Below are 24,494 nucleotides of genomic sequence, written 5' to 3'. Positions count from 1 at the left end.
AGGACTCGTTCTGGAGTCTCCCGGAGTCCAGCCTCTCCACACGCACATTTCTGCCAGAGGGTGGAGAGTGGAGGTGTGTCACCCCGTCGGAAGGCTGAGAAGTCCACAGAAGACCCCGCTCTTGAATGGCTTGCGGGGAGCAAAAGGCCTTTTCCCCTCCTGGGTCCTGGAAACCTGCCCGGAGATCCAGTTCTGGTTTCCTCCCCAGCAGGGAGGGACACCGAGATTACAGTACGGGAAGGTCTGCCGGGATTCCACACAAACCACCAAAAAGCCACGAGAGTGGCCCACGTGGCAGAGCTCGAGCTTTCAGCAGTGCCTGGATTCTGAGTTCAAGCCCCAGGCCTAAAGCACACACACACACACCCCGCACTTGCTTTAGATGGGTGTTGTGTTCCAAGCCTCAAGAATAGACAGGGTTACAAAGAAGCCAGACAGAGACGCCGTCCTGGGCCCTCACAGGAGGCGCAACCTACACCTAGGGGAAATTCAGCGTTCCATTCGCGGTGGCCCCCACCATTGTGGTTTGAAAGCCAGCCAGGGCCCCCGGCTGTCCCCTTGCTGGATCACAATGGAGATTATTCCAGAGAGCCTGCTGGGCCTGGCCCAGTCAGCCATTGTCCTGTCACCAAAGCCAGGGACCGTACCCACCCTGTGCTGCCACCCTCTTTGTCAACAGATGGCAGCGATGACCCTCTCAGACTGTCAGGGCCCCAGGGCACTGTTGGGTCACCGTGACTGGCATGGGGGGGGCAGGGAGGGAGGAAGTGGCCCTGGGGGCCCGGGGACCATGGAGGACGCCACCCTTCCACAGAGCGGTGTGGACGGGAGGCCCAGGGGCTCACGAGAGCCGTAGGTGACCCCAGGCTTTCACCGACTCCCCCTCCATACGAAGGTAAGCGAGGAAGCAAGCTCAGGAAGGAGGCGCCGGCCAGGCCAGTGTGGGGTGGGATGTGTCCTGCAGGGAGGGACGAGGAAGAGGCCGGCACTCAGGGCAGGTCTCTCGGCCAGGGAGGGCCAGGAAGTTCCTCGTGAGTCCCAGGGAGTGAGCGCGGTGGAGAAATGATGTGGTTTGTGTCACCATTCTGAGGACACCAGGCCGGGCGCGGTGGGTGGCTCACACCACCAGTTACCCAGGAGCCTGGGATCCGAAGCCCAGGGGAATTGCCCGTAGTGATCTGGACACAGGCCAAGATGCCCCCCATTCTCTCTCATTTTTAGGTGCCAGTCCTGGGTCTGGGTCTTGAACTCAGGACCTAAGCACTGTCTGCTGTCCCCTAGGGTTGTTTTGCTCAAAGATGGCGCTCTGCCACTTGAGCCACAGCTCCACCCCTGGCTTTTCGAGGGCTCATGGGAGGGAAGAGTTTCATCAACTTTCCTGCCCAGGCTGGCTTTGAACCGTGGTCCTCAGATCTCATCTTCCTGAGCAGCTGGGAGGACAGGCGTGAGCCACCGCGCCCCCCGCTCCTCTTAAACCTTCCCAGTCCAGGGCAGGCCGGCTCCAGGCTGAAGGCTCGGGCCTCCCTCCACCTCCAGCCTCCCTTCTCCTCCCTGGACCTCGGGTCCCCTTCTCCTCCGGCCTCCCTTCCCCTCCCCTCCTCCTCCTCCCTCTCCCCATCCTCCCCTGCCCTCCCTCCCCCTCCCTCCCCTCTCCCTCCCCCTTCCTCCCCCTCCACGGCCTCCACCACTTCTGGGGCTGCCGGGTCTGGAACCCTCGGGCCGGGGCGCCGGGCCGCGCGCTCTGCGGCTCCAGCGGCGGCGTCACTTCCGGTCTCCCCGGCTTCCGGCGGGGCCGGCCTCGAAGCGCGGTCCTCAGGCCTCGGCCGCCCCGCGCGGGGTCGGGTCCCGAAGGCTCGGGCCGCGGGGAGCGGCGCCCGTGGAGGCCGGGGAGGGCGTGCCGGAGCCGCCGCCGCCCCGCGGCGCCCGAGAGGCCCGCGACCGACCCTGCCCGCCAGAGGCGGACGCCAGCTTCCCGGGCGAACTACAACTCCCAGGATGCACCGAGGCCGCACGAGCCAGCCGGCCGGCCGGCTTCCTGTGTGGCCCAGCGCGCCTGCGCGCCGCGCGGGCCGCGATTGGCCCGGGCCGCCTCGTGCGATGACGTCACGGCGACGCGCGGGGCGGGGGCGGGGAGACGCGACGGCGGCGGCGGCGGTCGGGGCGGCCCGAGCTCCCGAGCTCCGTCCCAGACGCGGAACCGCGGCGGCGACAGCGGCCGGGCCCCCTCGCTCCTCCGTCCCCTCCTCCCTCCCCGCGGCGGCGGCTTCCGACGGGGCCGGACGAGCGGCCGGGCGGCAGAGCCTCGGTGAGGAGCGCGGGTCCCGGGCGGCGGCGTCCGGACGCGGAGGTGAGGGGAGCCGGGGTCGGCGGGGTGGAGGTGAGGGGAGCCGGGGTCGGCGGGGTGGAGCTGAGGGGAGCCGGGGTCGGCGGGGTGGAGGTGAGGGGAGCCGGGGTCGGCGTCCTGGAGGTGAGGGGAGCCGGGGTCGGCGGGGTGGAGGTGAGGGGAGCCGGGGTCGGCGGGGTGGAGGTGAGGGGAGCCGGGGTCGGCGGGGTGGAGGTGAGGGGAGCCGGGGTCGGCGTCCTGGAGGTGAGGGGAGCCGGGGTCGGCGTCCTGGAGGTGAGGGGAGCCGGGGTCGGCGGGGTGGAGGTGAGGGGAGCCGGGGTCGTCGTCCTGGAGGTGAGGGGAGCCGGGGTCGGCGGGGTGGAGGTGAGGGGAGCCGGGGTCGGCGGGGTGGAGGTGAGGGGAGCCGGGGTCGGCGGGGTGGAGCTGAGGGGAGCCGGGGTCGGCGTCCTGGAGGTGAGAGGAGCTCGGGGTCGGCGTCCTGGAGGTGAGAGGAGCCGGGGTCGGCGGGGTGGAGCTGAGGGGAGCCGGGGTCGGCGTCCTGGAGGTGAGAGGAGCTCGGGGTCGGCGTCCTGGAGGTGAGGGGAGCCGGGGTCGGCGGGGTGGAGGTGAGGGGAGCCGGGGTCGGCGTCCTGGAGGTGAGGGGAGCCGGGGTCGGCGTCCTGGAGGTGAGAGGAGCTCGGGGTCGGTGTCCTGGAGGTGAGGGGAGCCGGGGTCGGCGTCCTGGAGTTGAGGGGAGCCGGGGTCGGCGGGGTGGAGGTGAGGGGAGCCCGGGGTCGGCGGGGTGGAGGTGAGGGGAGCCGGGGTCGGCGTCCTGGAGGTGAGGGGAGCCGGGGTCGGCGGGGTGGAGGTGAGGGGAGCCCGGGGTCGGCGGGGTGGAGGTGAGGGGAGCCGGGGTCGGCGTCCTGGAGGTGAGGGGAGCCGGGGTCGGCGTCCTGGAGGTGAGAGGAGCTCGGGGTCGGTGTCCTGGAGGTGAGGAGAGCCCGGGGTCGGCGTCCTGGAGTTGAGGGGAGCCTTGGGTCGGCGGGGTGGAGGTGAGGGGAGCCGGGGTCGGCGTCCTGGAGGTGAGAGGAGCTTGGGGTCGGCGTCCTGGAGGTGAGGGGAGCCCGGGGTCGGCGGGGTGGAGGTGAGGGGAGCCGGGGTCGGCGTCCGGGAGGTGAGGGGAGCCGGGGTCGGCGTCCGGGAGGTGAGGGGAGCCTGGGGTCGGCGGGGTGGAGGTGAGGGGAGCCCGGGGTCGGCGTCCTGGAGGTGAGGGGAGCCTGGGGTCGGCGGGGTGGAGGTGAGGGGAGCCGGGGTCGGCGTCCGGGAGGTGAGGGGAGCCGGGGTCGGCGGGGTGGAGGTGAGGGGAGCCGGGGTCGGCGGGGTGGAGGTGAGGGGAGCCGGGGTCGGCGTCCTGGAGGTGAGGGGAGCCGGGGTCGGCGGGGTGGAGGTGAGGGGAGCCGGGGTCGGCGTCCGGGAGGTGAGGGGAGCCGGGGTCGGCGTCCGGGAGGTGAGGGGAGCCCGGGGTCGGCGGGGTGGAGGTGAGGGGAGCCCGGGGTCGGCGGGGTGGAGGTGAGGGGAGCCCGGGGTCGGCGTCCTGGAGGTGAGGGGAGCCGGGGTCGGCGTCCTGGAGGTGAGGGGAGCCGGGGTCGGCGTCCTGGAGGTGAGAGGAGCTCGGGGTCGGTGTCCTGGAGGTGAGTGTAGCCGGGGTCGGTGGGGTGGAGGTGAGGGGAGCCCGGGGTTGGCGTCCTGGAGGTGAGAGGAGCTCGGGGTCGGTGTCCTGGAGGTGAGGGGAGCCGGGGTCGGCGGGGTGGAGGTGAGGAGAGCCCGGGGTCGGCGTCCTGGAGTTGAGGGGAGCCTTGGGTCGGCAGGGTGGAGGTGAGGGGAGCCGGGGTCGGCGTCCTGGAGGTGAGGGGAGCCGGGGTCGGCGTCCTGGAGGTGAGGGGAGCCGGGGTCGGCGTCCTGGAGGTGAGGGGAGCCGGGGTCGGCGGGGTGGAGGTGAGGGGAGCCGGGGTCGGCGGGGTGGAGGTGAGGGGAGCCGGTTTCGGCGTCCTGGAGGTGAGGGGAGCCGGGGTCGGCGGGGTGGAGGTGAGGGGAGCCCGGGGTCGGCGGGGTGGAGGTGAGGGGAGCCCGGGGTCGGCGTCCTGGAGGTGAGGGGAGCCGGGGTCGGCGTCCTGGAGGTGAGGGGAGCCGGGGTCGGCGTCCTGGAGGTGAGGGGAGCCGGGGTCGGCGTCCTGGAGGTGAGAGGAGCTCGGGGTCGGCGTCCTGGAGGTGAGTGTAGCCGGGGTCGGTGGGGTGGAGGTGAGGGGAGCCCGGGGTTGGCGTCCTGGAGGTGAGAGGAGCTCGGGGTCGGTGTCCTGGAGGTGAGGGGAGCCGGGGTCGGCGGGGTGGAGGTGAGGAGAGCCCGGGGTCGGCGTCCTGGAGTTGAGGGGAGCCTTGGGTCGGCGGGGTGGAGGTGAGGGGAGCCGGGGTCGGCGTCCTGGAGGTGAGGGGAGCTGGGGTTGGTGGGGTGGAGGTGAGGGGAGCCCGGGGTTGGCGTCCTGGAGGTGAGGACAGCCGGGGTCGGCGGGGTGGAGGTGAGGGGAGCCGGGTCAGCGTCCTGGAGGTGAGGGGAGCCGGGGTCGGCGGGGTGGAGGTGAGGGGAGCCCGGGGTCGGCGTCCTGGAGGTGAGGGGAGCCGGGGTCGGCGTCCTGGAGGTGAGGAGAGCCCGGGGTCGGCGTCCTGGAGGTGAGGGGAGCCTGGGGTCGGTGGGGTGGAGGTGAGGGGAGCCTGGGGTCGGCGGGGTGGAGGTGAGGGGAGCCTGGGGTCGGCGGGGTGGAGGTGAGGGGAGCCGGGGTCGGCGGGGTGGAGGTGAGGGGAGCCTGGGGTCGGCGTCCTGGAGGTGAGGGGAGCCGGGGTCGGCGGGGTGGAGGTGAGGGGAGCCGGGGTCGGCGGGGTGGAGGTGAGGGGAGCCGGGGTCGGCGTCCTGGAGGTGAGGGGAGCCGGGGTCGGCGGGGTGGAGGTGAGGGGAGCCGGGGTCGGCGTCCTGGAGGTGAGGGGAGCCGGGGTCGGCGGGGTGGAGGTGAGGGGAGCCGGGGTCGGCGGGGTGGAGGTGAGGGGAGCCGGGGTCGGCGTCCTGGAGGTGAGGGGAGCCGGGGTCGGCGGGGTGGAGGTGAGGGGAGCCGGGGTCGGCGTCCTGGAGGTGAGGGGAGCCGGGGTCGGCGTCCTGGAGGTGAGGGGAGCCGGGGTCGGCGTCCTGGAGGTGAGGGGAGCCCAGGGTCGGCGGGGTGGAGGTGAGGGGAGCCGGGTTCGCTGTCCTGGAGCTGAGGGGAGCCCAGGGTTGGCGTCCTGGAGATGAGGGGAGCCGGGGTCGGCGTCCTGGAGGTGAGGGGAGCCGGGGTCGGCGGGGTGGAGGTGAGGGGAGCCGGGTCGGGTCCTGGAGGTGAGGGGAGCCGGGGTCGGCGGGGTGGAGGTGAGGGGAGCCGGGGTCGGCGGGGTGGATGTGAGGGGAGTTCGGGGTCGGCGTCCTGGAGGTGAGGGGGGCCCGGGTCGGTGGGGTGGAGGTGACGGGGCCCGGGGTCGGCGTCCGGGAGGTGAGGGCCCGAGATGTCCTGCAGGGAATTGTGATAGGTGTGCGGTGGGTTTCTGGCGCTCAGGTAGTTTGTTTAGTGGGGTGGTGGTTCTGGTTTTAACCTGGTTTTACCAGGCGTCGACCTCTGAAAACAGCCTTTGAAGAAGTCACGTAAACTTCAGGGAAGTCGGTGATCACACTTAAAAATTAGGGGCGGATCGTTGTCCCCAGTGAAGTGTTACACTCCTTCAGCTCAGAAGTTGTATGTTTGGACATGATGCTCCTTTCCACGCCCCTGCTACCCCCAGGACCGCAAAGTCAGGTCTCCCTAGGGCTGGGAATGCAGGGGTCCACGAGCCATCTTCCTAGCTTAAAGCTGTGATCGACTGGCCCCGAACTCAGGGCCTCAGTCTTGAGCTGGACTCCTAGCTCTAAAAAGAAAAAAGTTGTAAAGTTTGAACTTCACTGCAGACTCTTACACTGTTGGAGATCATTCTTGTGTTCCTTGTTTCCCTTATGAACCTGTCACGGTGTTGATCTGTAAACAGATGATTTCGTCCATGGCAAGACTGGTAAATAAGGGTGGCAGCCAGTTGGCAGTGCGTTATGAAATCCGTGAAAAGTTCAAATCTGTTGAAACAGGAGAGGATCTTTGCTCCTGACTTCTATTTATGACTCAACTTTGGACTAGCTAATAGCAGTTAGCAGCAGATTTCATACTTCTGGGTCTTTGGGACAAGAGATTGTTAATTTTTAAGATGCCTTTCTAACTGGGCGCGGTGGCTCACCCCTGTCACCCTAGCTGCCCAGGAAGCTGAGATCTGAGGACCATGGTTCAAAGCCAGCCTGGGCACTCTAGACCTGAGAGTCTTATTTCCAATTAATCACTAGAAAATGGGAAGTGGGGCTGTGGCTCAAGCGGTAGGGCGGTCGCCTTGAGCTGAAGAGCTCAGGGGCAGCACCCAGGCCCAGAGTTCAAGCCCCATGGCCCCCCTTCCCCCCTCAAAATATTTTTCTATCCCTGCTCATGTCTTCTTGCTCATCTTGTGAATTGATACAGGAATAGAGTCATCAAATGGTATCAATTTAGTTGGTGTACGTTATTATAAATGTTTGTCTTCCTACATGTAAATAGTTGTATTTCAAACCATTCTTCAGGCGAGATCCTGTATACTAGTTATTCTGTGTGTGTGTGTGGTGTATGTTCTGGAGTTTGAACTCTAGGATAACTCAAGTTAGCAGCTCAAGGCTACCCCTCGACCCCTTGAGACACAGCATTACTTCAGGCTTTTTGGTGGGTAATTGAAGATGAGGAGTTTCACAGACTTTTCTTACCTAGGCTGGCTTCGAACCACAGTCCATACATGTCAGTCTCATGAGTAGCTAGGATTACAGATGTAAGTCTCTGCCCGGCTGCTGCTCGCTTTTGTAAATAACATTTTTATTAGAACATGGCTGCACGTGTGTTTAGGTATCACCCACGTCTGCTGTTGTGTTACATATTCAGGCGGTGAGGCTGTGACAGACTCACTTGGCCTGGATAAATGTTTTACTGTTGAGCCCAGAGTTCAAGGCTAGTCAGAGTTATTCCCTCTTTTAAAAAAAGAGGGCTGTTTATGCTGTTGTATAAAGTTAAAACAAGTCAGGAAAGGGTTTTGTTTTTTTTTCTTTTCCTTTGATCAGTGGTGGGATTTAACTTTGGGCCTGGGCGTTGTCCCTGAGCTCTTCAGCTCATGGCTACCACCCTACCCCTTGAAGCCATAGCACCACTTCTGGTTTTCTTGTGGGGAATTGGAGATAAGAGTCTCACAACGTTAGTGCCCTGGCTTTGAACCAGGCTCCTCAGATCTCAGCCTCCTGAGTAGCTAGGGTTACAGGTATGAGCCATCACGCCCGGCTTTATTTTTATATTCTTTTTTTTTTTTTTTTTTTTTTTTTTTGCGCCAGTCCTGGGCTTGAGCTCAGGGCCTGAGCACTGTCCTTGGACTTTCTCAAGGCTAGAGCTCTACCACTTGAGCCTCAGCACCACTTCCGGCTTTTTCTATATATGTGGTACCGAGGAATCAAACCCGGGTCTTTGTGCATGCTAGGCAAGCACTTTAACCACTAGGCCAAACTCCCAGCCCCTATTTTTATATTCTTTAGAAAAAGTATTATTGTTGTTATTTTATTACTCTTCTGATTTTCTCTCCTGTTTATGTGGTGCTGAGGAATCGAACTTAGGGCTTCATGCATGCTAGGCAAGCACTCTACCACTAAGCCACATTTTCAGCCCAAATAGCTATTTTCCCCCCCTGTACTTTTCTGATTTCTTATGGTACTGGGGATTGAATCCAGAGCCTTGTGCGTGTAGGCAAGTGTTTTGCTAGTTGAGGAACATTTCTCTCTTCCTGTTTTCTAGCGTTACTAGCTTTTGAACTCAGGGTCTCCAGAATACCAGGCAGGTGTTCTAGTATTTGAGCCACACCCTGAATGTGTTTTTTTTTCCAGCCTTTTCAGTGGCTAGCCTTATCTCCTTGTCAGTTTAGCCCCTCCCTCTGCCTGTCCTCCACCCCCATTCCTCCTCCCCTCTTTCCACATCACTCAGGCTGTCCTGGAACCTGAGACCATTCAGCCTGTGCCTTCGCGCCTGCCCCACCTGAGGGCCTTTTACGGAGGCTGTTCTCAAGATTAAGGTGCTTCTTCCATCGTTTCAGTGCATGGGCTCTAACGAACCAACTTAGGGGCAGTTGTTTTTTCCCCTTAGTTGGACTTCGTCGATTTTTCTGGGAATCTTTGAGCAGCTGTGGCTCGTGGCTCCTCCCTGGACGCTGCTGAGCTGAGCTCGGCCCCGCCTCCTAAGCAGGCGGGGTTACAGTGGCGTGCCACCCTACCCCGAGCTTTATAAAGGTTTCAGCTTTAGAGGTTTGTGTCAAGTCCTCGGGCACACGAGTGAGATGTAAGTGCCCCATGTGTGTCTTCCTTTAATTTTGGGGGTGTTGCTTGCCCGGCATTCGGTCCTGGGCTGTGGCACTTGCAGGCCTGACTGCTGCCTTGGACGTTTTGTCTTCAGGTTCCCAGAGGCTCTCCTGTTGGCCTCTCTCTTCCCCCCATTTTCCTATAGCATCACCGGGCTTTGATGGCCCTGGCTTGTAACCCCGGCCCTTGAGAGGCTGAGCCAGGGACACGTGGAGACTGTGTCCCCCAAACAGACAACAACAGCAAACCCAGGGAAGGCGGTGAGTCAGTGCTGGTGTCCTTAGGGAGACCTGCCGTTGTGATCGGGTAGAGCAGTCTGGGTTCTTCCCTGCTGTTTCTTCTGTGGAGACCCGAGCACTGCTGTGTGCAGGCCCCTCACACGGGTGGGTGGAAGTTCACGGGGGTGGGCGCCTTTGTGACCTACGTGTTTCAATTACGAGAAGATCCAGAATGGAGACCTCTCCTCAGAAAGGCGGCCCTTCACCCCTGGGCCACCTCGATCTGGCTCTCGGCCGGGCTTCCTGGGGAGCTCAACGGGCAGGCCAGCGGGGCTGCTCTAGGAGATTCCGGAGCTTGCTGGCTGTGTGGCTGCTGACCAGGCCTGCGGAGAGCAGTTCTCAGGAAAGCGACACCCCTGGCTGATGCCAGCCTGCCTCTGCTGTGGTGTGGAATCCTGCTGGATGCCCCCAGAATAGCCCTTGGCAGTGTGGGAAGGCGGTGTCATCTTGGCTTGTAGTAATGGTTTTTTTTTGTTGTTTTTAAATGAATGTTTGTGAATAGCCTTTCATGTCAGTACATCTGCATCTACTTTTTCTTTTCTCTATTTTGACTTTATCATTGCTTTGCCTGAGAGATATATCCCTAGCCTTTGATCTTTTGTTGTTGTGTGGTTTGAACTCTGGGCCTGGGCGCTGTCCCTGAGCTCTTCAGCTCAAGGCTACTGCCCTACCCTTGAGCCAAACCCCACTTCCCTGTTTTCTAGAGGTTAACTGGAAATAAGGCTCAGGTCCTGAGTAGTTAGGATTACAGGCGTGAGCCACCGCGCCCGGCTTCTGTGTTTTTTTTTTTGGGTGGGAGGGAGTTGCCGAAGCAGTGTCTTCGTACAGTGTCTTTGAAATTGGGCTTACTCTGGGAGCTGGCCTGGAATAGTTCATCATTTTACCTTAGATCCCCTAGTACTGGAATTACAGACATGAACCACCGTGTCTGGCTCCCTCTTAACATCTAGTCACAGAATAGATGAGCTTAATTCTTTATTTTTATTTTTCAGTTTTTAAAAAGGATTATACAGGAACTTAGAGGTTGACATGTCCATTTACATGTGTGTGTGCGTGCATGTATGTGCGTGCTTGTGCACACATGAATACTGAGGCTTGCACTCAGGGCCTTGCCCTCCTGCCTGATTTCTTTGTACCTAGCTGGCACTCTACCACTTACGCCATGCCTTCAGTTTCCATTTTTGCAGCTTAGTTGGAGATAGGAGTCTCCCCGATTGGTCTACCTGAATCTGGATCCTCAAATCCCCTGCCTCCCCCACTTGAGTGCTGGGATTATAGGTGTGTGCCATACGTAGTGTCAACAACAGATGTGTTTAGCATTCTTCTGAAGCTTAAGGCTCACAGCTTGGCCCTCCCTGACTCACTGGCCTGCCTGGCAGCCAGGTATCATTTAGTGAGGGCGATCTCTTCTGAGCTGCGTGGTGATTCAGTGCCACACAAACATTGAACGGGGCACAAGCCTAGATGGCATGGTCAAGTTCCTTGAGCTCAGGGCCTCATACTCTTGCTTAGCTTTTTCGCTCAAGGCTGGCACTCTACCACTTGAGCCACAGCTTCACTTTGGTGTTTTGCTGGCTAATTGCTGGCTTTGAACTGGGATTTCCATATCACAGCCTCCTAAGTAGCTGGGATTAGTAGGTGTGAGCTACGTACGCCTGACATGCCAGTCACGAGGCTTTAAACAGCAGGGACCAGGCCTGCCATGGGTGTGACACGGCGTGCTGTGTTTTTATAGGGATGAGGTGTGAGCCGCCCACCCCTGGGGCTCCTGGAAGGCCTGGCAGGGAGCAGGAGGTGCAGCCTGAACCCCCCCCCCCCCCCCCCGCCCGAGGTCTCAGCTTACTATGGAGTGAGTGAGCCTAAAGCTACAGGATAACGTGGCCCCACAGCCAGGAGCGCGGCCTAGCCGTAGAGGCTTGCCTAGCAGGCACGAAGGCCTGGCTTCTGTTTCTCGGCACCACAGACACAGACAAGCACCAGAAGTGGCACGGTGGCGCACGTGGTAGAGCGCTAGCCTTGAGCAAAAAAAAAAAAAAAAAGTCCTCATTACGTGCTCTGTGAGTCTGACCTGAAGCTGGAGTTGAGGAGTTGCGTGGTTTGGAGGTGTGGGGTTGGCGTGTACTGTTGTTTGTGCAGGCATGTGTGTCGGCAAGTGCCACAGGTTGTCTTGATTCACCCTCCGACCGTAGGAAAGGCAAGCGTCACTCTGAGAATTGCCAGGTGACAATCTTCAGTGGTGGCAATAAGAAAGGCTGGCTTGTAGTGTAAGTCAGAAACTTAAGAGTAAAAATGATACAAATTGCTGGGCGCTGGTGGCTCCCTGGTGACCCCACCTGTTTAGGAGGCTGAGATGGGAGGCTCATGGTTCATGTGGTGGAGCAGAAGAGCTTAAGGACAGTACTGAGGTCACAAGTTCAAGCCCCGTGACTAACAACACAAAAAAGCGTTTGAATTTGGAAGTAGGCAAGAGTGGAAATAAGGGTAAATACACAGCAATAAGCTGGAAGAAGAAATGACTCGTTTTTCAGGAGTAAATACATCCATGGGTGTTTTTGTTTTTATTTATATCAGTCATGGGACTCAAACTCAGTGCCTGGACAATGTCCCAGAGCTTTTTCAAGGAGCGTGCTCTGCCCCTTGAACCACAGTTCCACTTCTGGTTTTCTGGTGGTTAATTGAAGATAAGGGTCTCCCAGGCTTTCCTGCCTGGGCTGGCTTCGAACCTTGATCCTCAGATGTCAGCCTCCTGAGTAGCTAGCATTCTAGGGGTGAGCCACCACACCCAGCTTCTCAGTAGGGTTTTAAGGACTTAACTAAATTGGGCATCACTTGAATACTGTTTTTTTTTCTTTCTTTTTTGAAGCTGTAGGTTAAATAAAACTGAGATCTAACCATTCATTTTCAAACTAATGAAAGAATTGTATTGGAGTGTTGTTTGGAAATTGGGTTTCTGAGGTCTGTTTTGTTTGGCTGACAGATTAAACTGTGGAGTCAATTCTTTTTTTTTTTTTTTTTTTTGGAGTCAATTCTTATATCCACTGCACAACTGTAACAACTCTTAGCATGTCTCTTGTTTACCCCCCCTCCCCCCCCCCCCCCCCCCCCCCCCCGTCCAGCGCTGCTGGAGTGAGGGCGGCAGTGAAACGCCGTCAGAGCGGTTTTGAAGCCCCTGTTAGTGTTCTCAAGTTTGCAGCAGTCTAGGATTATGTAACTGCTACCTGAGAAGGGAACTTGAGATCCACAGGACAGTCTGCTGGAGAGTTCCTACAACGAGCACCCCGGGGAGGTGGGAGTTAGGGTAGAGCGTGGGGAGCTTTATCCCTGGCTTCTTTCAGTCCTCAAGGTCATAAAGGGGTGACAATAAATAGGAGGTGCGTTGACAGCACAGCTCAAGTGGCTCTAGTATTTAAAGCATGGCGACCAAGGGCTGAAGATAAGCTTGTTAAAAATAGGGAAGTTCCTGGTTGGGTCAGGTCTGGTGAGACATTGCACAGGTCTGGCTCCTGTGGGCCAAACAGCAGGAGTGGGGAAGGACAAAGAAAGGTCTCCTAGGTGCCTGGTTCTGCTTTAATGCGTGCGTGCGTGTCTGCTGTACAGGTGGTCTACCATTGAGTCGTGTCCCTAGCCCTCTTTGGTTTTGTTATTATTTGTGTATTTTTTTCCTGTGAAGGTCTTGCAAGCACTCCAGCACTAGGCCACGCTCCTGGCCCCCAACATTGCTTTTAATTTCCCTGTTGCCTCGCTTGTCTATCCTTCTTCATACACACACTACATTTTTACACAGGAACTCCCTTCCCACACGCATCCCCCTCAGCCTCACCCACGCCCGTGTGTGGAGCATTTAATAAAAGCTTTTATTAAATGCTCTTCCACTGAGGATCACTGACCTGTCAGCCCACGTCTCCCACATTTATGTGTACAGCACTTTGTGGAACTCTGGTGGATGTAAGAAGGCTGAGCCCTGGCTCGGCGTGTCTTGCTGCTCAAGGAAGTGTAGTGTTCGCAACGACTCGAACTGTTTACCAGTCAGTATGAAGCATTTGAACATGGAACGTGACCAGTGACACGTGTTGTGTAGCCGGGAGGTTTTGTGTTACTATTTTACACAGTGGCAAGTTTTGGTTTCTCACCTGTGACACAGAAACAAAAATGCCTGGCAGTGGGATCAGTGTGAGATGGGATTTAAAAAAAAAATAGCGAAAACACGTGAGCTCTCATTTCTTTCTTTTTTTGCGGGGGGGGGGGGGGGGGGTTTGAACTGGGCCTGGGTGCTGTCCCGAGCTCTTCAACTCAAGGCTACTACCCTACTCCTGGGTCTGTGCGTGTTGTCCCTGAGCTCTTCAGCTCAGGGTGGTAGCCAAGCCTCACCTTGAGCCTAGCCTAGCCTCACTCCTTTTCTAGAGGTCAACTGGAGATAAAGAGTGTACAGATCTTTTGTGCCGAGCTGGCTTTGAACCTTGATCCTCAGATCTCAGCCTCTCAGCCTCCTGAGTAACTGGGATTACAGGCTGAGCCACTCCCGGCTTTCACACATTCTTACTAGTTAGGTGAGAAAAAATAATGCAGGCAGGGCAGTTAAAGAACTCAAGTCTTCATTCCTGATCATCCATCTTCCTCCCTGTGTGTGGAAGAAGTGTGGCTTTGAGCATTTTCTACTCGTTACTATAGTTACTCTTGTAATTGATTGTAATTATTGTCCTTGTGTTGTAATCACTGCATTTGTCATTGATGGCTAACTTTCTGTTGTCTAAATGTATAATAATACAACCGACACTTCTCGCCCGTGTTTGATACTTGAATGATATTTGTTAAATGCATTCTTCTCCTTAGGGTCAGCTTACTGTCCTAAAAACCCGATTTCTCAGAAGAGACGGAAGGAAGAGCTTTTATAAGAAAGGCGTTGGTACCCCATGAACGAGCCAGCAGAAAACCAGTTGGGGTACACCAGGACTCCAGAGCCAGACATAAGGCTCAGAAAGGGTCACTGCCTTGATGGTACCAGCGGAGGCCGTGAGGACAGCCACCAGGAAGGCCTGGAGTCCACTCTAGGGGCTCCTGTCTCTTCCTCCCACCACACAAAAGTAAGTGCTGCAAGACTAAGCAAGGGAGACTGTGGCATACTTAATCTGCCTGTCTGACAGATTAAGGTAAAAGAGGGTTTTTGTTGTTTGTTTGGTAGGAGGTCCAGTGTTGAAGTTTTAATTCAGGGCCTCCTGCTAGCAGGCCACTCGAAAAACCCTGAGTCCTCCCCGCAGTGTGGCTGTTTTTTAGTGGTGTTTTGGGCAAGCTGCCTGTCCACTCAGTCACCAAGGCTTTGGTTGTACACCAGCTTTCAGTGTCCAGACCCTGCTCTTGGCTCGTTGGCTGGCGTCTCACTGGCCTTCCCCACTGAACCGCGTGAGCAGAGCGCGGGGAGCGGGGCATGCAGAGTGAGTCCAACACGTACGCAGAGTGTGTGCTATAAATACAGCTCAGTCTGCTGTCCACGTCAGATCGTTGCCTATGTTTGTTTTCATATACTTTATTTTAATCAAAGATTTCTTTTTTCTTTTTGGTGCCACTCAGGCTCTGGTGTTGTCTCCGAGTGTTTTTGCTCAAGGCTGCTGCTCCGCTCTACTTGAGCCACAGCTCCACTTCTGGCGCTTTGCTGGCTAATTGGAGATGAGTCTCATGGATTTTCCGCCCAGTATTGTTTTGTATTGTGGTCCTTAGATTTCAGCTTCTGAGTAGCTATTACTATACATGTGAGCCATAGGCACCTGGCTTTTAAATGGATATTTAAAAAAAAAAATGGCTCTGTGTTTAATTAGGCGCAGTCCTTGGTTTTACTGGAATAAAGACAAGGTTCTTTGTCAGAGGATACACTTGAGGCATTCCTAATTGCCTCTGTATGTGTGATACCTCGTAAGAAGAAGAGAAGAGAAAAGCGTCCCTCCTCTCCCCTCCCCTGCTTTTTCCTTGTTTTTCTGTGTGGTGTGTGCGTGTGTGTTTGTTTGTTTTAGCCCAGAGCCTCATTGTGTGGCCCAGGCCGGCCTCTGAACTCATAGACCACCCACAGTGTGTGTGGGGTCCCAGGTCCCAGATGTGTGCCCCCTGGCCCAGCCCAGGTCATCACATTTCTTCATGTTTCTGGACAAACTGGTTCTTGCCTTAAGGGCTGGGAAGGTCAGGGGGTTGTGCATTCTTTACTTGCCTTAGTTCTGGGGGGTTCATTGGACCTTTCTGTTTGGTACCTGGAGAAGGGGTTGTCCACACACGCTGGGGGATGTCATCAAAGCTGTCCTGTGTGCTAAGGGGCTGGGGCATGGGTGGCAGGGTCACCTGCCTGCTGACATTCGGGAGGCTCCTTCCCGGACACCAGCCACACAGCCACAGTCCTAGTTTTGTAGGCACCCTGTGGGTTCTTGGAGACGCCCCATCACTAATGCCTCAGCTTTCTGCCGTATTCTTCTGTGGTCCCTGGGTGTAGCCACATACCCACAGACACACAGGAATTGGCTATGGCTGACACAAGCCTAGGGAGGCTTCACTTGCTCCTGCCGAGGCCCTGCCCACCATGAGGCCTGGCTGCAGGTCGTCTCTGCCCTGACAGGTCTCTGTTTGCCTCACAGGGCTCCGAGCACCCCGGCGATGACGCATCTCAGGGGGACGAGGGGTTCATGGGCATGTCCCCTCTCCTGCAAGCCCACCATGCAATGGAAAGAGTGGAGGAGTTTGTTTGTAAGGTACGACTGTGTTTCTTCCATTTCTCCGCCAGACCGAAGCTGGGGGGCGTCTCGGGGTGTGTGTGGGGGCAGTGGCAAGTCCCAGGCGTGGGGTGAACCCAGGACCTGGGCGTTGTCCCTGAGCTCCTTGGCCACTTCGTGCCACAGCACCACTTGGTGCTCTCGGGTGGTTAGTGGTGAGGTGAGGTGAGGCGAGGCGGGGGCCCTCCGGCCGGCCGGCCGCTCTTTCTCAGCTGCCCTGCTGTGTCTGCTGAGGTGGAAAAGAAGAGGGGCAGGTGGGAGGTACAGTGCATTTCCCTCTCCCCCCCTCCTCCTCTCCTTCCCTGTCCTCTCCCCCCTCCTCTACACTCCCTCTCCACTCCTGTCCCCTCTCTGGTCCCACCTCCTCCTCCCCTCCCTCCCTGCTGTGCAGAGGGAGGATGGTGGCTGACCCTGCCCCTCCCCACCCCGCCCCCAGGTGTGGGAGGGCCGCTGGCGGGTGATCCCCCACGACGTGCTCCCGGACTGGCTGAAGGACAACGACTTCCTGCTGCACGGGCACCGGCCCCCCATGCCGTCCTTCCGGGCCTGCTTCCGGAGCATCTTCCGCATCCACACGGAGACCGGCAACATCTGGACCCATCTCCTGGGTGTGTGGCCCGCGGGCGCCTCCCTGCATGCACGTACAGGGGCCCTGGCTGGCCTGGGCCGGGAGGCGCTGGGAGTGTGGTATGGGCTCTGGAGGCGGCCGCCGCCTGTGTCCCAAGCTCCGCAGATGCTGCAGTTGCGTGTTAGCTGAGGAAGGGCTGCACTGTGTGGTTCCTCTCGGCTGTGGGCCACGTGATGGGGAGCGAGCTGAAACTGGTGGGCAGCTGCAGGCATTGGCAGGCCTTTTCCTGTGGAAAAGATGCCACTGCTGTGAGCAGGGTGGACTTGGTGCGGCCTCACACTGGTTGTGCAAGTGTCCACGTGGCCTCACACTGGCTGTGCATGTGTCCACGTGGCCTCGCATTGACTGCAGGCATGTCCACGTGGTCTTGCACTGGCTGTGCAGTCGTGTCCACATGGCCTTGCACTGGCTGTGCAGTTGTGTCCACGTGGCCTTGTGCTCGCTGTGCAGTCGTGTCCACGTGGCCTTGCGCTGGCTGTGCGGGCGTGTTCACGTGGCCCCGCACTTGCTCTCTTTCCAGGCTGCGTGTTCTTCCTGTGTCTGGGGATCTTTCACATGTTCCGCCCCAACATCTCCTTCGTGGCCCCCCTGCAAGAGAAGGTGGTCTTTGGGCTCTTCTTCCTGGGCGCCATTCTCTGCCTTTCGTTCTCGTGGCTCTTCCATACTGTCTACTGCCACTCAGAAGGGGTCTCCCGGCTCTTCTCCAAGTGAGTACCGCCCAGCGCAGGCAGGCACTTTCACCTTGGTGGACAGGGATGTGCGGTGACTTGGCCTGGCCAAGCAGCTGGGATTACAGACGCAGCCTTCCTGAACCTCTCCTCTCCCGCCCCGTGCGTGCGTGCGGGGGGCGTGTGCTGTGGTGCCTGCTGTGGTGCCCGCTGTGCGCGTGTGGGGCGTGCGTGTGACAGGAGGCGGCCCTGCCCTCTCCCGCCAGGCTGGACTACTCGGGCATCGCTCTCCTGATCATGGGCAGCTTCGTTCCCTGGCTCTACTACTCCTTCTACTGCAACCCGCAGCCCTGCTTCGTCTATCTGATCGTCATCTGCGTGCTGGGCATCGCGGCCATTGTCGTCTCCCAGTGGGACATGTTCGCCACCCCTCAGTACCGCGGGGTGCGGGCAGGTAGGCAAGACCCCGCCCGAGGAAGGTCCCCGAGGCCCTGGCCTGTCCCCGACCGCGCAGGCTGCTCTCGTCAGCAGGGCTCTACCTGGCGGCCGCCAGGCTCCAAAAACATCTTGGTCAGGGTCTGCTAGTGGGCCATGGCAGCTGGCTCTCCACCTTCTGCCCGGTCCCCAGGCCTGTGCCCTCCCTGCATCCATCTCCCCGTCCCCAGGCCTGTCGCCTGCCTGCCTCCATCTCCTCATCCCCAGGCCTGTCCCCTGCCTGCGTCCATCTCCCCGTCCCCAGGCGTGTCCCCTGCCTGCGTCCATCTCCCCGTCCCCAGGCCTGTCCCTTGCCTGCATCCATCTCCCCGTCCCCAGGCCTGTCCCCTGCCTGCGTCCATCTCCCCGTCCCCAGGCCTGTCCCCTGCCTGCGTCCATCTCCCCGTCCCCAGGCCTGTCCCCTGCCTGCATCCATCTCCTCATCTCCAGGCCTGTCCCCTGCCTGCGTCCATCTCCTCGTCTCCAGGCCTGTCCCCTGCCTGCGTCCATCTCCCCGTCCCCAGGCGTGTCCCCTGCCTGTGTCCATCTCCCCGTCCCCAGGCGTGTCCCTGTCCCCAGCTGAGCCTGAGTTGGTCTCCCCTTCTCCAGGCGTGTTCCTGGGTCTGGGTCTGAGTGGCATCATCCCCACTCTGCACTACGTCATCTCGGAGGGCTTCCTGAAGGCGGCCACCATCGGGCAGGTGGGCTGGCTGATGCTCATGGCCAGCCTCTACATCACCGGCGCCGCGCTCTACGCCGCCCGCATCCCCGAGCGCTTCTTCCCCGGCAAGTGTGACATCTGGGTGAGTGCTGCCGGGTCCGCCCGCGTGTGGGCCATCCTAGCTCTGACGTGTCTCGCGGGGCGTCCAAGGTGTGTGTGGTCACACCGTGGGCAGGCTGGCATTGGAGCCAGGCGGGGGGTGCTGTGGGAGTCTGCCTGGGGCCCCCGTGCCCGGGCCTCCTGACCACCAGCTTGTGTCCACCCAGCCCTGGGGCCTGGTGCTCGTCCACGCGAGCCTCACCTCCAGTGGCCTTCCCTTGTTTGTGCTGACTCTGGGGCTGGGGCCCTGACTTGGAGACGTGAGAGCCCCCGTCCACTCCACGTCCTTGCCCCCGGTCCCCAGGCGCACGCCTCCCCCCAGCCGCCTGTGGAGCAGCGCTGCCGTGGGCAGCGTGTGGCCTGTGGACGGGCCAAGTGACGGGCTCTTCCCCCTCCCCAGTTCCACTCCCATCAGCTCTTCCACATCTTCGTGGTGGCCGGCGCGTTTGTCCACTTCCATGGGGTCTCGAACCTGCAGGAATTCCGGTTCATGGTTGGCGGGGGCTGCTCGGAGGAAGACGCGCTGTGATGCCGCCTGCGCCCGCCGGGCCTGACTCGAGCCCGCCCTGGCCCGCCGCGCCCCGCCGCGCCGGCACCGGGCGAGCCTCCCTCGCCAAGGGCCGAGAGCCCGTAGGCCTGGGCGTGGCCCCGGGGCTCCGCGTGGCGCACGCCGAGGAGAGAAAAGCAAAAATAAACCATACCTCACGGAAGGGCGTCCGTTGGCAGAGGCGGCCCTGCCCGCCCCGGCTTGGCGGCTGCCCCGCGCCGCCGCCGTATTTATTGTGGAGAAGGACGCCGCCTGCCGCAGCGCTGTCCCCTCTCTCCTTAAGACAAGAACCCAAACCAGTTGAGATGAAGCTTTGTACGCGTGCTCGTGGGGAGAACAAAGATTCGTGTACATACGATTTCTAGCTTGCTGTTTGGATACGAGTTTCTATGAGGACTTTTGTACGGAGCGGACACCAAGTACCACACACTGTTCCACTTTGCACAGAGGCCCGGGAGGCCCAGGCAGTCCCTTCCCCGGGTGCTGTGGGGGCACCAGGACCCTCCGGGAGTCTCGCCCCTGCCTCTGGCCGACGCTGGCCCGGTGGGGGGTGAGGAAGGGCCGGGGGCTTCGGGAGCCCACCGAGCGGCCATGCATGGGCACCTGAGCTGTGCCCACTAACCATCACTGCCCGACTGCCCTGCTCCCCGCCTTGGCTTGGCAGCACTGCTCTGGCACAGAGCGGCTCACAGAGCGGCCAGGAACGGCGCTCGGCCTGGCTGGACGCCGGCCCCCCAGTGCCCACCGTGGGGGCAGCTTGGCAGGGGCAGCACGGGGCACCGCGTAGGGCCTGGGCAGTGAGGCCGCTGCGGGAGGCGGGGGCACAGTTTCCCGAGTGTCGACACATATCAGAGGCCAGGCCCAGCCTTGCCCGTGTGCCCACGGAGGTGCCAGCCCTGTGGCCGTCACCCCGCACCTCCGAGCGGGAAGGGTCTGGTTCCACATAGCACAAACCCTTGGGGAAAATGAAGCCCACCCCACCAACCTAACTCCAGCGAGCTCCCTCTCGGGGTGGGGCCTGCCCAGGTGCCCACGCTGGCCCCTGCCCCGTGGGGCTGCCGAGACCCCGCCAGGCCTGCGCCTGAATGCCTTACTCTCGGCAGCCCGGGCGCGGGCGCTGTCCCGGGGCGCCAGGTCTCGGCGGCACCCTGCTTCTCCGTTTCATGGTGGCCTTTCTCAGTATTCCCCCACCGTCCCTGTCCCCGGCACAACTTGCTGAAGCCACAAAGCACATTTCCGGGTGCCCTAGAAGGTTGGGATTCCAGGAAGGCACCTGGACGGGGGTTCACTCACCACGGGTTCCCTGCTGTATTCGCGATTTCTCTAATAAAAAGCCAATCGGAAGACGAGTGCGTGTGGCTCGCTTTATGACTCGGCTCCCGGGCACTGCCGCCAGCAGCCCTTGGTGGTGAGGGGGCACCGATGTCAGGGCCACTCATCCCCCCTCCCCCAAATCAGGCCAGCCTGGGGGCCGGGGCCTGTGTGAGCTTAGACCCTGAAGGAGATGACGGGGGGGGGGGGAAGTCCCCGAGTTCTGCGTGGGCTGAGGTGGGCGCCCCTCCGTGTGCAGCGGCGGCCATGCTGGTCCTGAGCTCGCTCCTCCTCTCCCTCCCCTCGGCTGGGCCACGCAGCGCCCGTGTTTCCCACGTGGACTCCAGTGGGTGTGGTTGGCAGGCCCAGTGCCTTGGGCTGGTCAGTCCTGGGGTGCTGCTGAGTCACGGGTGGGTGGGCGGGTGTGGCTCAGCGGGGTGGGGCCCCTGGGGGGAGGGGGAGGGCCAGCAGCTGCCGTGGCAGTGGAGGGTCCAGAGGGACAGACGCCCTCACCCCAGAGGCATCCGGCAGGGGGGTCACTGCAGAAGCCGGGGTGGCAGCAGCCAGGCCCCTGTCGTCAGCAGGAGCAGCACGAGGGAGGCCGAGAGGTCCATGGCACCGCCGCAGTCCTGAGCGTTCTCCTGAGACCCCGGGGAGAGGATGTGACCCCAGCCACGATGCCCCCACAGCCAGGGGCCCCGGGGAGAGGACGTGACCCCAGCCACGATGCCCCCACAGCCAGGGGCCCCGGGGAGGGGGGACGTGACCCCAGCCACAGTGCCACCACAGCCAGGGGCCCCGGGGAGAGGACGTGACCCCAGCCACGATGCCACCACAGCCAGGGGCCCTGGGGAGAGGACGTGACCCCAGCCACGGTGCCACCACAGCCAGGGGCCCTGGGGAGGGGGGACGTGACCCCAGCCACGGTGCCACCACAGCCAGGGGCCCCGGGGAAGGGGACATGACCCCAGCCAGGATGTCACCACAGCCAGGGGCCCCGGGGAGGGGGGACGTGACCCCAGCCACGATGCCACCACAGCCAGGGGCCCCGGGGAGAGGACGTGACCCCAGCCACGATGCCACCACAGCCAGGGGCCCCGGGGTGGGGGGACATGACCCCAGCCACGATGCCACCACAGCCAGGGGCCCCGGGGAGAGGACGTGACCCCAGCCACGATGCCACCACAGCCAGGGGCCCCGGGGTGGGGGGACGTGACCCCAGCCACGATGCCACCACAGCCAGGGGCCCCGGGGTGGGGGGACGTGACCCCAGCCACGATGCCACCACAGCCAGGGGCCCAGGGACGGGGCCCTCACCTCGGCGTGGAAGCTGTGGCAGGAGTCTGGGCGCCGCCGGGGCTTCTGGGAGCGCATCCGGTCACACTTGACGGAGGCGTTATGTGCGGGGCCACGCGGGTCAAGGTCCACCTGGTGGAACCCAGCCACGCCAGGGCCGAGGCCTGACCCCTGCCTTGACCCCAGGGTGGGCGGCCCCTCCCCACGGCGTCGATCTGACCCCCCCACGCGGGACGGAAGGATATATGTGACCTCCGTGGCCTCCCGCAGGACGGGCGGGAAGAGGCTGCAGCTGCAGGCCGGGTGCGCGGCCAGCAGGAGGAGGTCGCTGTGCGGGATCTGGTGCATCGTGAACGCCCTGCGGTGGGGGGCGCTCGGGAGGGGGCGCTGGGGGAGGGCTGAGCCCCGCGGCCCCCCACGCCACGCCGTGGGACGGTGGTGGGGAGGAGGGCGCAGTTCCCGAGGGGGCCACAAGGTGGCGGGTGGCGCCCACACTTGGCCAGGCTGTGGCTCTTCTCTCCACACCCCTGCGCCTCCTGCACTTCTGGGGGGCTCCTCGGCAGTGCCCCTCCCCTTTACTGTCAGCTGCCCTGTGGGGGCAGCTTGGGGTGCCCTGGCGGGGTGGACGGGGGAGGGGCCTGGCCTCACCTCTGGCAGGCCCCGCATTCCACGACCCCGCTGGCCTCCCGCGCGCCCGCCTGCTGCACAAACACGGGGTACTGGGTGTCGCAGGGGTGCAGCTCGTCCTGCCTCCTGTGCTGGTGGGCTGTGGTGGGGAGGGGCTTCGTGATGGGCGGCGTCCCCGTGGCCTGCCGGCCTCCCCATCCCGGCCGTGGGTCAGCCCTTGATCACACCCCACTCCCCACGCCCCACGCCCCACACCCCACACCCGCCCCAACGGCAGAGCGCCTTACAGTGATGGAAGACAGCTTTGGCTGCCAGGGCGGCATGGCGTCACACGAGGGCAGGGTGACGTGGAGGGGGCGGTGGTGATGTCACAGGGTGACCATGATGTCGTGTGTGGGGATGACGTCACAGGGCAGTGATGTCACAGGACGTTGGAGATGGGTGAGGGAGCCAGGCGGGGGGGTGGGGAGGTGATGAGTGATGATGACCCCGTCCCCACCCCCCACCCCCCGAGAGCTGACCACACAGTCACCCCGGAGCTCCCGTACCCTCTGCCCCTCGATCCAGCCGGGAGCCCCAGGCGCTCCACTCCAGCAGGGACCTGCAGACAGAGGGGCCGCTGGGCGCCACGCGGGGCCCCGTGGCCCCTGCACCCCTCCTCCTCGGGACCCTCCCCCAGGACCCCTCCATCTCTCCCTGCTAGAAGCTCAGGAGGGGTCCATCCAACCCTGCCTCAGCCTGCATCCCTGGGGCCTGGCAACAGGCATGTGGAGACCCCCACGGGGAGGGGGGAAGCCCACGGGAGGGGAGGGGGAAGCCCCCGGGGAGGGGAGGGGAGGGGGAAACCCCCGGGGAGGGGATCCCCACCCCACTCACAGCAGGATCTCATGTATCAGCCACCGGGCGGCGGTGAGGATGGCAGAGAGCGTCTGGAAGGCAGGGCAGAGCCTCAGCTGGCTGGATCCCCTTCTCCAGGCCCCCCAGACCCGCCCAGCCGCCCCCTCAGTGCCCACCCTGGGGGGGTCAGGACAGGCTTCTTCCTGCCCAAGCCCCGCCCTTCCTGTGGCCCCAGAGGCCGCTGACCGTGTGTGTGTGTGGGGGGGGGACAGTCTGGTGACACTCACGCTGACCAGGGGCCGGGCGGCGCTGTGGTGGTGTCCTGGGGGCTTGCACATGGCCTGGTAGTCAAACATGGTCACCCTGAAAGCCAGAAACAGCCGTGGCCAGCTGGGGCTTCCATGCCCTGCCTCGGCCTGGGGGGGGCGGCTCGCCTCTGTTGGGGACCCGGAGTTCCAGGGGTGGCAGGACAGCGGTCCAGGGCTCCGGGGGCCAGGGCGGTCATGTCAGCTTTGGCCCCAGTGTGGTGTCCACTCCTGAAAGGCCATCTTGGGGCGTCCACGTGTGGCCTTGGAGGTGGATCCCGGCCCCTCTGGAGGGGCCACTTACTGGCTGAACACGCCCAGGCCAAGAAGCTGGGACATGAGGGCGCCGTCCACCTCCCCGAGAAATCTTCCTGTCTGTGACGGGGAGGAGGAGGGAGAGAGAAGAGGCTGCAGGTGAGGGGGAGGACGAGGGTGTGCAGAGGGAGGACTCGGGGGCAGAATATGGACCCTGTCCCCCCCCCAGCCTGGGGTCAGTGAGTGGGGGAGGCGCAGCCGGGCGTCCCGGGGCTCTGTGCCCTCTTTATGTCAGCTAAGCACACAAACACGTGGGAGAAGGGCAGGCAGAGCTGTCCCTCCCGGGTCCTCGCCTGCCAGCCCAGCGACTCCGGGAGGGAGGCGTCCGGACGGCGGTTCAAAGCCCTCCAAGGAGCCACCAGGAAGCCAGAAGTGGCGCTGTGGCTCGAGGGGTAGAGCGCCAGCCTTGAGGGGGAAAAATCCCGGGGACAGCGTGCAAGGCTCTGGAATCAAGTCCTAGGACGGGGACACGCACGCACACGCAGGCACGCACATACACGCACACGTGCGCACACGCACACACACGTGCATACACACGCACACACGCACACATGCACACACACGTGCACACACGCACACACACACACACATGAACCAGAATGGGCACAGCCATTGCTTAGCCCGCTGGCCCCTGGCGGGGTCCCTGCCCTGGCCCTGCAGGCGGCTGGAGGAGCCCCGCCCCCCTCCCCTCCCCCAGTAGCTAACCTGGCCAGGCCTTCCCGACACCAGGATGAAGCCATTGTGGTCCAGGATAAAGCAGTCCAGACCCTGGGGGGATAGACATGCGGATGGGACCTCCAGGCCTTCCCCTGGG

General features: G+C 61.8%; 2 protein-coding genes across 4 annotated transcripts in view; one reads left to right on the top strand and one right to left on the bottom strand.

Moving 5' to 3' along the window:
• Positions 1 to 776: 776 nt before the first annotated feature.
• On the top strand, positions 777 to 19,347 carry Adipor2 (adiponectin receptor 2). Of its 3 annotated transcripts, none has more exons than XM_090325285.1 (8): positions 777 to 895; positions 13,937 to 14,187; positions 15,718 to 15,831; positions 16,289 to 16,460; positions 17,001 to 17,187; positions 17,415 to 17,602; positions 18,232 to 18,425; positions 18,843 to 19,347. In XM_090325285.1, exons 2-8 carry the CDS (start codon positions 14,017 to 14,019, stop codon positions 18,969 to 18,971), a joined length of 1,155 nt encoding a protein of 384 aa, XP_090181411.1. In that variant the 5' UTR covers positions 777 to 895; positions 13,937 to 14,016; the 3' UTR covers positions 18,972 to 19,347. The 3 variants fall into 3 exon arrangements, with proteins under 3 accessions (XP_090181411.1, XP_090181412.1, XP_090181410.1); XM_090325286.1 differs by lacking the exon at positions 777 to 895 and adding an exon at positions 2,156 to 2,305; XM_090325284.1 differs by lacking the exon at positions 777 to 895 and adding an exon at positions 8,806 to 9,088.
• Positions 19,348 to 20,836: 1,489 nt separating this feature from the next.
• Cacna2d4 (calcium voltage-gated channel auxiliary subunit alpha2delta 4) overlaps positions 20,837 to 24,494 on the bottom strand; it is a 37,655-nt gene continuing 33,997 nt past the window's right edge. Inside the window, exons 29-38 of the mRNA XM_090325170.1 lie at positions 24,386 to 24,448; positions 23,670 to 23,740; positions 23,348 to 23,423; positions 23,100 to 23,152; positions 22,772 to 22,824; positions 22,511 to 22,531; positions 22,245 to 22,362; positions 21,842 to 21,954; positions 21,618 to 21,700; positions 20,837 to 20,941 (exon numbers count right to left, since the gene is read on the bottom strand). Of these exons, the coding sequence (XP_090181296.1) occupies positions 20,837 to 20,941; positions 21,618 to 21,700; positions 21,842 to 21,954; positions 22,245 to 22,362; positions 22,511 to 22,531; positions 22,772 to 22,824; positions 23,100 to 23,152; positions 23,348 to 23,423; positions 23,670 to 23,740; positions 24,386 to 24,448 (756 nt within the window). The remainder of the gene's footprint in view (positions 20,942 to 21,617; positions 21,701 to 21,841; positions 21,955 to 22,244; positions 22,363 to 22,510; positions 22,532 to 22,771; positions 22,825 to 23,099; positions 23,153 to 23,347; positions 23,424 to 23,669; positions 23,741 to 24,385; positions 24,449 to 24,494) is intronic.

Source organism: Megascapheus bottae, chromosome 37 (assembly GCF_031878675.1).
Source record: "Megascapheus bottae isolate mThoBot1 chromosome 37, mThoBot2.hap1, whole genome shotgun sequence".
NCBI lineage: Eukaryota > Metazoa > Chordata > Mammalia > Rodentia > Geomyidae > Megascapheus > Megascapheus bottae.
This window is presented reverse-complemented; position numbering and strand designations above follow the sequence as displayed.